Source organism: Bubalus bubalis, chromosome 19 (genome assembly GCF_019923935.1).
Source record: "Bubalus bubalis isolate 160015118507 breed Murrah chromosome 19, NDDB_SH_1, whole genome shotgun sequence".
Classification (NCBI taxonomy): domain Eukaryota; kingdom Metazoa; phylum Chordata; class Mammalia; order Artiodactyla; family Bovidae; genus Bubalus; species Bubalus bubalis.
In genome coordinates, this window is record NC_059175.1 from 61,868,558 (window position 1) to 61,882,397 (window position 13,840).

Here is a 13,840-nt window from a genome sequence, read left to right on the forward strand (position 1 = left end):
AGTGATACATTTAAGATTATATAAGTATATGTGCATGCATGCTTACTTGTGTCTGACTCTTTAACAACCCCATGGACTGCAGCCTGCCAACCTCCTCTGTCCATGGAATTTTCCAGGCGAGAATATTTGAGTAGTTTGCCATTTCCTACTCCAGGGGATCTTCCTGACCCAGGGCTTGAACCTATGTCTCTTTCATCTCCTGCATTGATGGGCAGATTCTTTACCATTGTACCACCTGGGAAGCCCCAGATGTGTGTGTACATATATATGTAGATACATTTGCTTACAAACCATTTGCTCAAGGAAGTCTTTTCAAATCCTTTTTTAAGTCAGTGCACGTGTAAGAAATATAAGAGTATGAGATGGTCAGGTAGCATCACTGACGCTATGGACATGAATGTGAGCAAACCCTGGGAGACAGCAGAGGACAGAAGAGCCTGGTGTGCTGCAGTCCTGGGGGGAGGGGGTTCATACATAGTTGGACACAACTTAGCGACTAAGCAACAACATGAGTAAGAAAACCAGGACAGTCAGTTGTGAAATATTTCCATGTAAACTCTCACAGGTGTCACAGTAATGAGTTGACCACAGGCTACCAGTTGCAGGATTTCTCTCATGTTCTCCTGCTTTACTTTTGTTCAGAGAATTTGGATGGAGAGACCCGGAGCTACCTGAAGTGATACAGATGTTGCAACATCAGTTTCCTTCGGTCCAGTCTAATGCTGCAGCCTATTTACAGCACCTCTGTTTTGGAGACAACAAAATTAAAGCCGAGGTAAGCACTACTTGGAATCAGGAATGACTGGTGTCAGATTCATCATCACTTAGGTGTTCAGAGTACTGTTGAATGGGGAAAAAAAATTTGAAGCTTAAAGTTATGTTATCAAAACTAGATCCACACTTAAGACTGAAGCATAGCACTTTTCATCTAAGTGTTTGGCATGCCTATATATACATTCTTCTCTTTTAATATTTTAATACTGAAGGAATAGAGGACCAAGGATATACACTAATATCCACAGAGATGAGAGTATCAAATGCTAAACTTTTGATGTAATTTGCATTTTTCTCTTCCCAATCCATTTCTGGAGTCATCTCTGCTCCTAAATTCTAAAGAAATACAAAGCATCTTCATGTTCTCCTCCAATTACATCAAGATTGCTACATCGGTTTATGGTATCATCTGTCTTCCTGGAAAACTCATTGATAAGAGGGAAATTTTAGGCAATAAACCAGCTTTGTGTTATAACCAAACTTTCTGAACCATTTACAAATGTACCAGTGGATATGATACAGATATATGTGTTCCATTAAAGAAACTGTTCTCTGTGTTCATCATGTAAACAATTGTTAACATGCTCAAAATTTTTGGAATGATTCAAAGTGCACAAATTGTGGTATGTGATATTTCTGGAAAATCACAGTGGTCAGCACAGCCAACTCTGAGTTTTTTTTAGATAAGGGACAAGCATTTGCATATGAGCAGCTGAGTAATCAAATTTTTAAAAAAGATTTTTATAAACTGTTAAGAGTCATCTCCATAGCATGTAAGGAATTTGGGAGATGAGACTAAATTAGTTTAAGGGTGGAAAGCAGAGATTTGAAGATATAATTGCAATTTATTATAGATGGTGCTTGCTTGCATTGGGATGTGTATAGACCAGCAGCTTTTCATCCCCCCCCCCGCCCCGTTTCTCTTCCCCTGGGACTACAAAGGGCTTGACTCTGCGTTTTCTTATCAGAAAAGTCCTATTTCTTTGTGGAATGATATAAGGCAGTGATTCGCAACCAGGTGTAATTTTGCCTCCCAAGGGACACGTCACAACATCTGGAGCCATCTTTGGTTGTCAGAATTGAAAAAATTTGTGGTGTGCCATTAGCATTTAGTGGGTGGCAGTCATGTGTTACCCAACTCAGGCTGGGCTGCTCACCTCTGAAAAGTCAGTGCTCGAGAGAGAAGTGTTGGCAGGAAAGAAAAGGTTGTTTTATTCAGGAGACTGACAACCTAGGAGAAGGTGGACTCATGTCCAAAACCCAACTCCTAACTGCTGATCAGGAAGCAAGAGCTTTAAAGGGGGGATTTCCAGGGTTACAGGTTGGGGAGGGGGGGTTACATGCAGAAACAGCATAGTCCACTCTGACAGTCATCATGAAATTGGTCATGCAGTGATCTGATCAGCACCATCTATCTTGATTATTTTAAGTACAGTTCATCTTCAGTTCCAGGGTCGGTTTGTTCCTGTTTCCTTGAGGTCAGTTCTTGGAATTGTGTAAGATGGAGCAACTTGTGTCATGGCTACAGTCTGGTCATCATGCAATCAACTCCTTCCACCTGGCAGGGGTTTTAGTATCTGCAAAACAGCGCAGAAGATGTGACTCAGAATATTATGTATAGCTCTTAAGGAGGAACTAAAGGTCCTTGACTATGTTAAGTGGCTAAACTATTACTATTTTGTCTCACTTGACGGTTTTCCTTTCTGCATTTTCTCACTTCTCTGATTAAATTTATTCTTTGGCTAAATTTTTCTACAAAGAAGCAGGTGGAAAAAAATGGAGGATCTGTCCCCAGCAGGCACCATATGGTCCTGTTCAATTACAAAGAATGCTTGCAAAACATTCTGTAATGGAAGGGCAGCCTGGACAAGGAATTATTCTGTACCAAGTATCGGTAGTGCCAAAGCTGAGATAAAAGAAATTATTGTTCATCTAAGATAGATTTTTTTTTACTAGTTTTATTTTTTTTTAATATGAATGTCAAAATATACTATTAAAATGATCTGAGGATAAATTAAATTATGTGGCTCTTGTCCCAAGTGGCAGTTCTCTTAGTCATTTTTGGCCTTTAGTAGAAAACAAAACAACCATTTAAAATGAAGGAGAGATTTCCGATTGAGGGATCACATGCCATCATTTTGCAAAGATTATAACTTGGAGGGTTTCTCTAGAGGCCATGAGAGAATCTCATCTCATCTGTGGATTCACAGATATTGTGGCAACCACAGCAGAAGGACGAACTCGTCCTCAAATTTGGTTCTGATGTCAAGACTGAGGACAGCACACACACCCCATGAGGGTATGAAAAGGCCCGACACTCACATAATGAGGCTTATGTAGCTGAGCATAGCGGCTTCCACATGGGACTGAACTTGAGTGGAGAGCTCAGGACAGGATGGCTAGGGGATTAGGCAGTAGATATGGCCTGCCCTGGGATGGGGTTCTTACCTGGGGACAGGATTTCTATGGTTTGAACTTCCTACTGGTACCAAAGGAGGAGGCATCAGAGCTTTGTCATCAGCTTGCTCGGATGTGAGCAGAAGGGACAGAGCTGTCAGAGGCCAAACATCAAACAAGGCCATCATGTGGTCCATGCAGATGCGTTACCTGGGCAAGTTCAAAGTTATTGCCTCTGTCTATGTGAGCCATGACCAGCCTTGAAACTTCATAGCAGTGGTGTCCAACATGGACTTGTGTGTGGTCACATTAGAAGCATCCCTGGGTTCTGTGGGAGACAAAACGGTGGTGTAAGGAGGGGGTGACCAGCACATTCACCAGTGTCAGAAAGATACATCGTCCATCATCACTTCCCTGCTCACCAGCTGTGTCTCCTTGAACAGAACTGTCCACTCAAGCCTCCTTTCTTATCTTTAAAACAGAGATGCTGATCCCTCCCCTGTAGAGTCCTTATAGGGACTAAATGACTTAATGGATGCAAATTGCTAAGTGATGATGTATTCATTCATTCATATACATCTTTGTCCAGGAGCACAGTTAGACACTTAAGATACTGTTTTATCTTACATATGTATATACAGCTGAGCTTCTCGGTGCAGTGGTGAAGAATCTGCCTGCCATGCAGGAGACACAAGAGAGGGGGGTTTAATCCCTGGGTTGGGAAAATCCCCTGGAGGAGGGCACGCAAACCACTCTAGTATTCTTGCCTGGAAGAGTCCGTGGACAGATGAGCCTGGAGGGCTACAGTCCATAGAGTCGCAAGGAGTAGGACACGACTAAGCGTGCATGCACATGTATGTGTAGGTTGTGTGTACCTGTGATCAGGTTTTAATTTTGCTGTAGGTGCCCTGAAGGTTGCCTGTATCACCTCTTACTGCCCTGAAATTCTCCTAACACCTGGCTCTTAGAGCTGTGGTTCAAGTGGAATTTGTTCCTCTGCTCCACCTCCTAAAGACTGCAGACATGGCCAGGACTTCGTGATAATGGTGCCTGGGGTACCTGGGAGACTGTGATGACAAGGAAGGAAAGGGTGATATAGCATACAGCCTGACAAAATGGGATCAGAGTTAGTAAAAATGAGCCAGAGGAGCTGGGCAGATGCAGGAGGCCTAAGTAAAATGCAGAGGAAACCACATGGAGTTTCCCTTCATCTCTCCTTCAGTCACCCAGGGAGTACAAGTGCGTGCTCATGTGTGCACACACACACACACACTCAGGTGTGTACACATCTCAGTGTGTACACACTCAGGACTTTGCACACATCTATTTTGTTGTCTCGTCCTAATTCAAGCCTAAACCATTAGTAGTGGTTCTCCCTTCATGATAGATGGCTGCCTGTCATGTTTTCATATACAGGCATTGATTTTTGTAATTACCTGTTGTCCAAATACTAATCTTGCAGGCACCAGCCTTTCCAAATTTACTCAGTCCTCTAGTCTTTCTATTGCATTTTATTGAATTGATTTAGCCCTTCAGTCTACATTTCATTATTGGTATTGACTTTGCCTGCACAATGGATAGGCCATTGAGCAAAAGGCAAAATTAAATCTCCTGTATGTGGAGGGTCATAAATCATGCCTTTCTCATTCCTTATTACAGTGCTTTGTACAGTTTTCATTTAATGAAGCCAAGAAATTCAGCTTTGTTCATGATGATGCCAGATCTCATAGGTATAAAGTTGAGAATTCACTCTCATAAATTAGCAGACAGAAGCACTGTCCCAAACTTTTCCTACTGGTCCAGTGAACTTGGGTTTAAGGCAGACTGCTTGTTCCCTGACAGCAAGGAGGTGGAACTTAGGGGAAAAGAATGGGCGTGGTCAGCTCAGGAAGCACCAGTGACTGTGGGAGAGTCTGCAGTCCGCTGGGTGCCCTGACCTGGGCCAGGACATTCAGTTAGGAAGTGCTTTGAAGACCAGCAAGTGTCCTAAAATTGGAATAGGAGGATATCATGCAAACAAGAGTTCAAAGTTAGGCTGAGAAAAGATCAGAAGAAAAGCAGTTGAAAAAATGAAAGAGGGAGGCCTTCCCTGATGGTCCCGAGACTAAGACTCCATGCTCCCAGTGCAGGGGACCTAGGTTTCATCCCTGGTCAGGAAACTAGATCCCATGTGCTGCAACTGAGACTCAGTGCAGCCAAATAAATATTTTTTAAAAAGAATGAAATAGGGTGGGGCAAAGAGAAAGTGGAAGGAGAGGGTCCAGTTGTTGTAGCAAACACAGCGTATTGGGGCAGCTCATTTCCATGGATGCTGAGTGACTGATCTGTAGGCAGGTTCTCCTGCTTTAAAGGGCAAGAGGCATGATGGGTATGGATGGTTGTCAGTTATGTTTGAACTGTGTCTGCCATCCACACTGTCTCCTCAGTAGTTGGGAACGTCATAATAAGTTGAGCTTTAGATAATGTAGGTAGTTTTTAGACATGAACATCTGCTCATGTGTGTATATAGTGTGTATATATGATAAGCATCTTTTGGGAGGTGCTTAAATGTTGATAATTATTTTATATTTTTTCAAAAATCTTTTTTTTTCATTCTTTCGGGAACCTTCATCAGTTAAGAATATTAAGAACATCCCATTGATTTAGGGATAACAGCAAGTACCTTTCATGAGCTGTAATGATTTGGATTTATGTATGTTCCTCCCTCCTGTGTTTCCCCCCATTTCTTTTCATTTACAAATAGAGTAGGCAGGAGTTCAGCTAGACAGACACACACAGACAGGGACATATGTGTGCCTTGGGGTGCTACATGCTGGAATTCAAAGCAGTCCATTATCTATAGATAAAAATGTATTTGCACATTTTTCGAATGTGCAAATCACAAGAGGTGATTATTTTAAAATGTCTGAATACTTTGTTTCACTATAAATTAATAAATTAGATTTAATAAAATTTGAATTAATACAATTAAATCTAAACATTTAAATAATTTTAAAATGCATTTCTTAAACATAAGACCATTCACTTAAATAGTGTGCCTTTTTAAAAACTCAGACTTTGTTATGTGATGTTCCATGTGAGATGGACTTATATCCATGTCTCTGTAATGAATGAATGGCTGGTGACTACCACTGATTTAGTTCAGATTTTGTCCCAAAGGCCTCTTTATATATGAAAAATTGTCTTCAGCCAACAAATGTGTAACCAAGGTGTTGGAAGATCTTCGAGAGTCAAGATATGCAAATTGAAGATGAGAACAATTTCTCTAGGAAACCAGCATTGATTTTATTCAATATTTTATTAACTCCCAGCAAAACTCTTTCCAGTTACCATCCTCCTCACTCTTGATAAAATACTTTGTGTTTTTAAAGAAATGGAACTTTCAGTTCTAGCAGAAAGAAGAGTTTATTGACAGCTTGTTTTGGAGTTAGTAGTAGAACCAAATATTAATAACATGCAGATCATACTTGTAATAAATCCACATGGATGGGCAACATGTAAACAGGGCAATATAATAATACCATGTGCTAATAAGCTCCATGGAAAAGCTTGTGAGAGTGTTTACAAAATGCTTTCAAATCCAGCCTGTGGAGTCAGAAAAATTCCTACTTCCTACAGTGATGAGTACACTGATTTTAATTTAGAAATTGCCAGAAAATAGAGCATAAGTCTTACTAACTTAGACTCGATAGAGTAGGAATCAGACTTAAGGACATTAGTCCTTTGGAGTTTGTGTGTATGTGTGTGTGTGTGTGATCATGTCCATAAAGTTTCAATATATTTGTATCATTTACACTCATTTTATGCAACATCATTGTTTTCTTTAGTAATATTAACTAGAACATAGAAATTGAGTTCTAGAACATAGAAATTGAGTTTTAAAATATGCAACTGTCCCCCTCTCCCATACATTTTATTTTACTCTGACTGACTGACAACCTTTCATGTGTTAAAAAAAAAAAATTCAGACTTGTTCCTGTCTACTACACTTAAAGTGCTTCATAATTTCTATTTTATTCTTGCTTCTTTCCACCTCACAGAGTTCAAGAGAAGGTGCCATCCATCTCTTCAGGTGATTACTTTTGAATCATTTCTTCTCTTTCCATTATCATAAATGGTTCCACAGTTTTTGAGAAAGAGCCTCTATTAGTTTCGAAGTGTCAGTAGACAGCATCCCATTGAGCTGACAGCATGGGCCCTGGAGCCAGGCTGCCTGCCTTTAAATCCTGGCTACTCTCCCGCATTCTAGCTCTGTGATTTTGGGAAAGTTTCTTTACCTCTCTGAGCCTTAGTCTCCCAGACTGTAAGGTGAATTTGCATCACTGTGGAGAGAATGCACACACACTGCCAGCCAGAGTCAGTGGGTTGAGACCTGTAGGTTTTTGCTGGTGTACATGTAAAACACACATTAAGGAAATCTCCTCCTGACAGTCTCATAATGTTATAGACAGAATGTCTGTGTGTATCTGCTTTTAGTGTTTGCGATTCACATGCTGAAATCCGTTATGGTCTCTGCTACTGCTAAGTCACTTCAGTCGTGTCCAACTCTGTGCAACCCCATAGACGGCAGCCCACCAGGCTCCCCCGTCCCTGGGATTCTCCAGGCAAGAACACTGGAGTGGGTTGCCATTTCCTTCTCCAATGCATGAAAGCAAAAAGTGAAAATGAAGTCACTCAGTCGTGTCCGACTCTTAGCGACCCCATGGACTGCAGCCTACCAGGCTCCCCATCCATGGAATTTTCCAGGCAAGAGTACTGGAGTGGGGTTCCATTGCCTTCTCCGGTAATGGTCTCTAGCACATGTCAAAAGCCTGTGTTGTGTGTGACCCTGTGCAGAGCCATTGTTGAAGCCAAAAAAAACTGGCTTTGGGAAGTTAGAATCAAAGAGCCCTTTGCACATGCCAGCTAAAAGAACACACAAACAGGTCCAAATGCTGAATACATTGATATTATGTAAAAGCGGAATCCATGAGTATGTCCATTCAACAGCTATTCACCGATCAGGTCTGAAGTTCCAGGCTCTGTTCTTAGCCCTGGGGATATAGTAGTGAACAAAGTAGATCCAGATGACTAAGGAGGAAGCGACAAGAAACAAAGACATAGATCTATCATTTGTCAGATGGTGGAGCTGCCATGAATAAAACAACAGGAAATGAGGGTAGAGGATGATGGGGTGGGAAGAGATTAGGAATGAACTGCTGTTTCATGTAAGGTGGGCAGGAAAGTCATCTCTGAAGAACAGTGTTTGAACAGAGCCGGAAGCAGTAAGAGAAAGAGTTAGTCTCTGAGGAGAAACATCCCTCCATACCCTGTGCACAAAGCAGGCCTGGGCAGGCTGGATCGTGTGTGTTCCAGGAGTGTGTTGGTCCCCTAGGGTTGGAACAAAGTACCACACACCGGAGGGCCTAAAACAACAGAGCTTGATTCTCTACACTTCTGGAGCTGGAAGTCCAAGATCAAGGTATGAGCAGGGCCAGGCTCCCTCGGCGATTCTGGCAGAATGAACGCCTGCTTGCGTCCGCCTGGCTTCCGGCGCTGGCCCTTAGTCCTGCTGTTTTGCTGCATTACTGTGATTTATGCCTCCGACACCACGTGGCCTTTTCCTGTCTCTGTGTTTCTGTCTGTGTCTCCTCTCCTCTTGTAGGGACACCAGTCATATTGGATTAGGGCACATCCTAGTTGTTTGTTGCTCAGTTGCTAAGTCTTATCCAGCATTTTGTGACTCCATGTATCGCAGCATGCCAGGCTTCCCTGTCCTTCACTATCTCCAGGAGTTTGCTCAAACTCTTGTCCATTGAGTAGGTGATGCCATCCAACCATCTCACCTTGATGTTAAGTTGATTACATCCATGAAGACCCTGTTTTTGAAATGAGTTAACTTTCAAAGGTACCTGGGCTTAGGGTTCCAGTGTATCTTTGGGAGGGCAAAACTCAACCCATGACCCTGCCTTAACAAGGAGTGTGGCTGGAACCTTGGAAAAGAGTGGAGGAGGGAAGGTGACGAGAGCAGTGGGTGAGTGTCTGGGATTGGGTCATGTAGACTTTGCGTGTCAAAGGCCTTGCTTTCAGAGAAGAGAAATCTGGGGCCTGCTTTTTGGCAGGGTATTTTGGGAAGTAGTACATTTCAAGAAAGGAGACTTAGGGAGATTTGGAACCTATGAAATGGTCAAAGGAGAGGGGAGCTGATAAAAAAAAAAAATGAGAAACATGAAAAGAGATGGTCAGTGGATCAATGAAGTGGGCGGGATTGTCCCAGAAACCATACAAAAGGTGACCTTCTGAGAAGCAGCCAGGAAAAGAAGGCAGGTAACCTTCTAGGTAGCCCCTTGTGGTGATCTCAAAGTGATTGAGAAAGTAGGGGAAAAAAACAATGTGGCCATTGGATCTGAGGGAAGTGTGGGTGGGTTCTGAGAGGCCATGGGAGTGTTTAGAAGACTCTAATGTAAAGGAGGAAGACTTAGACATGAGAGGCCCTTGGGCCACAGGAGGGGTGGCCAAGCAAGTGGCTCATGCCCTTCCAGGACAACACTGAGGAGAGGTGACCAGGAGCCGAGAGGCAGGTGAGGGAGCTTGAGGAGGTGGAGACAAGAGACCATGAGGTCTGCATAAAGAAAATGGAGAAAGGCAGTGACTTTAACAAGCTAAGCTCTAAGAATTTGTTTTATTTGGAGCACACATGCTCAGCTGCAAAGTCGTATCTGGCTCTTTGCGACCCTGTGGACTGTAGCTCTGTCAGGCTCCTCTGTCCGTGGAATTTTTCAAGCAAGAATACCAGGATGGGTTGCCATTTCCTTCTCCAGGGGCTGTTGCTAACCCAAGGATCAAACCCATGTCTCCTGCATTTATTTGGGGTGGGTACGGGGGGTGGGGGTGGTGGTGGTAGCCAATTATGCTCAGAGCCTGAAATTGTCTTTGCCTATAGTTTACTTAACACAGGTGCACAGTGGGGTTTGAAATAATTTCTCAAGATATTAGCAGAGAGGATAATGTCTCTTAATGAACCAGTAGAGAAATAACATCCTGCAGACAAATGATGGATTAATTACACTGTTGTTCTAGGCAAGGGGACCTGACAGAAATCAGAGTCTCAATTAAGTTGAAGTGTACCTTTTATATGAGTTTGTTTTCTCAAGAGAGCTGGTTTCACCAAATAGGATCTGACTTCTAGCTGCCAGGTCAAAACCCAAATCCCTTGTTGCTAAGGCCAGTTGCTAGGGAGTGAGGGCGCCTGAGTAGGCAGGCAGGCCGGGATTAGCACTCCAGGGATGACTGCAGGGCTTGGGCCATTACCTACAAGAGTGCGTGGCCGAGGCAGTAACAGCATCCCTTCTCTTCCTGGGGCTGCCACCCTTGCCAACACCACTGCCAGTAACCTGGCCTCAGCAGGAGCAGGTGTCTGCAGACCTTCAGAGAGCTAGAGCGGCCAAGGGCAGGTTTGTCCAGACTGAAACTCTCAGAATGTGCCTCACCAGCTCTTGGAGTCAGAGTCTAAATGTCCCCTTGCTTCTCTCCACAAGTTCTTCGTGATAAGCCCCCAGTGGATCCCTCAGCAGCTATTCCACTAAGAGCTTAACAGCAACCACAGATGAGAAGGTAATATTCCAGGTATTAAAATGACTAAAGTCGTAAGCACATGGGTTTGAAGTCATATCACACCATACCTAACAGACCTGTTTCCACCTTTCAGTCCCATCAGGGCAGCAGGAGAAAGCACACGGCAACACGGCAGTGCCGTTGGAGAAGGGAGTGCTAAGCGGAGGAGGGGGTTTGGTTCTGGGTCTTGGGGAGATACTGGCTAGATGGAGAAGCTAAGGTTCTCAGGGGCCGCAACCTTCATGAGTGCAGGAGTGATGTGAAAAGTGATCTGTGCTGAGCTGTGTCGCAGCTGGAAGCTAAACCAGAATGAATGAAGGAAACAGCCCATTTTTTTTTCTTCGTTCTGTGTTGCCTTGGTCCTTCACACACGAAAGGTGATGAAAGAGGCAGAATTGAGAGTTATGGGTCCAGGGCTTCCAGCAGAAAGGGCCGTGAGTCATCCTCAGTGGAGGAGATCATAAGTAGGCAGTATTGCTAACAGGCTGGGACAGAATTACAGCTAACGAGGGCAGGTATGATCCCACTGAGGTATATATCAATTTGGCGGTTGTGTTCCCGTGCCACGGAGGGGAAGTCAGAATCATGGTCTTTGGGAATTTGGGGAAAGAAGCAGAGACAAAAGGGTACGAGTAAATGGTGATGATTTGGTGGCCTTTTTCACTTAAAGATAAATGGGACTGATGAACTGGCAGGGGTGCTGGGGGCTTGGTGACAGTGTCCCCCCCTGCCACGTACATCTCTCTCTTTGACATGTTGCACCTCTCTGCTCTGCTGTCTCCAGCCCCTGCCCCCTTTAGTTCTTCTTTCTCTTTTCCTTCTTCATCTTAGCCTGTCATTCATTGACCTTCCAGAGCCTCGCCCTGGCCTTGATGACTTTCTCCAAATGCTAAAGAGACTGCAGGATCCTCTGGCAAAGGCCTCTCCTCCCTAGAATCAGGGGAGGATCAGATATCAGTATGTCCATTCTGCATGATGTGCCAAGCAAGGGTCCCCTCCTGGCCCTGGGATCACTGAATAAAGACTCCAGCAGACATGGCTCCCCACGACAATGTTAGGTGGTCATTACCAGAACTGAGTTCAAAGATGGCCTCATTCTTGATGGAAGACTAGTCTCCCTAGAGGCTGTAGAGACCTCTCTGGTTCAATGCCCTTATCTGTTGAGTCTAACAAGAGAACTGGGAGAAAGAGGGCAGTCATGTTAGGGAGAGAATGGTCATATAGATAAGAATAGCCCCATAGTTGCAGCAAAAAGAAAGATAGGCATGTACTTCCCAGGCTAGCTGTCAGCTCACCTTCCGAGATGGTGAGTTGCCTTGTGCCATCAGAACACCAGGGAGAGACAACATAGGGGTATGATCAGATGTAGTGGGCAGAGACTGTTTTCCTTCCTGGAAGGTCCCTTCAAGAAAGATGGACCGCAACAGGGGAGAAGACCCCAGGGGTGTCGGGAATGTGGGTGTGTCCCTATAGGACTCTGGAAGATCAGGGTGAGGCAAAATGGGGTCAGAAGATGCTGAGTGAGGCCATTATCTAGGGGTGGCAGAGACCTCCAGCCACCTGGTGGCACCAATTCTACAGTTATGGACCACATGGCAGAGAAGACCAACATCAGAGATGGTCTCGAGCTGCCTCTGTGCAAGGAGACATCTCTTCTGCCTCCCCCCTGAAGCACAAGGGAAAGATCCAGGAGGAAGGGGGAGGGGAGAAGGGCACCAGGGGCTGGAGGTCGTGGTCCAGCCAGCTCCCGGAGGCTGGGATGTTGTAGGATGGGCAGGAGACTAGGACTGGAGTCAAATGATCAAGCATCATTCTCTGAATTGGAATGAGACCATTTTAATAACTGAAAGTGAATGAAAATTAAGCAATCAGACCAGAGCTGTGTTGAAATGGAGCCAACCTGCAGTGAAAGTCCTGATTAAAACCACCAAGTACAGAAGGTTCTCTTTACGCGACAGTGATGAGTCAGAGAGCAGTCTACTGGGTCAGGACTCGGGAACAGTGGTGTAGCAGGTATTTTTCTACCGTCTTTGAAGTTTCCCTGTTGGGCTTGCTACAATTCACATGGGTTATTTTCGTTTCTTCTTTGTACCATGCCCTCCATTTTAATGAATTATCTTTTTATCTGCCCACCCCAAATCAGTTTGTATTCTTTTTGATAATTAACAAAAGAAATAGATCACCTACCTAAATGTCAGCCCATTCGTATTTGTATCACAAGTAGATACAATTATCCCAGTCTAACTGAGTGATTTTTCACCAGGCTTTTTTCTTGCCACATTCCAAGTGAGAGGTCCTATATCATATCTTTAGAAAAGAAGTGGACTTCCCTGATGGTCCAGTGGTTAAGAATTCACCTTCCAATGCAGGTGACACAGGTTCAATCCCTGTGTTAGGGAGCTAAGATCCTACATGCCAAGGGGTAACTTAGTCCAAATACCACCCAAGTGCTGCAGATACTGAGTCTACATGCTCTACGGCCCATGGGCCACAACTGGAGAGAAGCCTGCATGCCACAACTACGACCCAATGCAGCCAAATAAATAAATATTTTTTAAAAAGAAGACCTCTAGTTGAAGAGTGAATCCCTCATTCAGGACCACAGTCCAACTGTATATCCAACTTAAGCTTCTTCAGCCAGCAGTAAAGTCACTTTTTTTTCCCTTTAGCCTTGAGGAGAGGCAGCAAGAAAAAAAACCCAGTCTCTGTCTTCCTGGTTAACACCTTCCTTCCTTACTGCTGCTGATTCATCACCATTAGACCTTGTTGTGGGTGAGAAATCTCTAAATCATTGAACTGAGGAAGAGGCATATTGTTTATTTGTCATCCTTTTGATTTTTTCCCTTCCAAACAGTCTCTGATTTTCTTGGCACAGAGAACTAGAGAGAACATTTTGTCAAAATACTGGTAGAAACCGCATAGAAGCCTCTACATCGTATTAGGCTCACACACAGATTATTGTGCACACCTTTCCTTTTTATGATTTCATTGTGGTTCTGTGCTTGCCTCTATTTCTGTGATCGGTTTCATTCATCCAGTCTAAGTAAATGATCTTGCTCTCGCCTCTTTTGAGCAT

General features: G+C 43.9%; 1 protein-coding gene across 4 annotated transcripts in view; it reads left to right on the forward strand.

Moving 5' to 3' along the window:
• Positions 1 to 13,840, forward strand: part of CTNND2 (catenin delta 2) — a 1,127,175-nt gene that overhangs the window by 838,104 nt on the left and 275,231 nt on the right. For all 4 annotated transcript variants that reach the window (XM_025270807.3, XM_025270808.3, XM_044932646.2 and 1 more), the window contains one exon: positions 643 to 775. In XM_025270807.3, the coding sequence (XP_025126592.1) occupies positions 643 to 775 (133 nt within the window). The remainder of the gene's footprint in view (positions 1 to 642; positions 776 to 13,840) is intronic.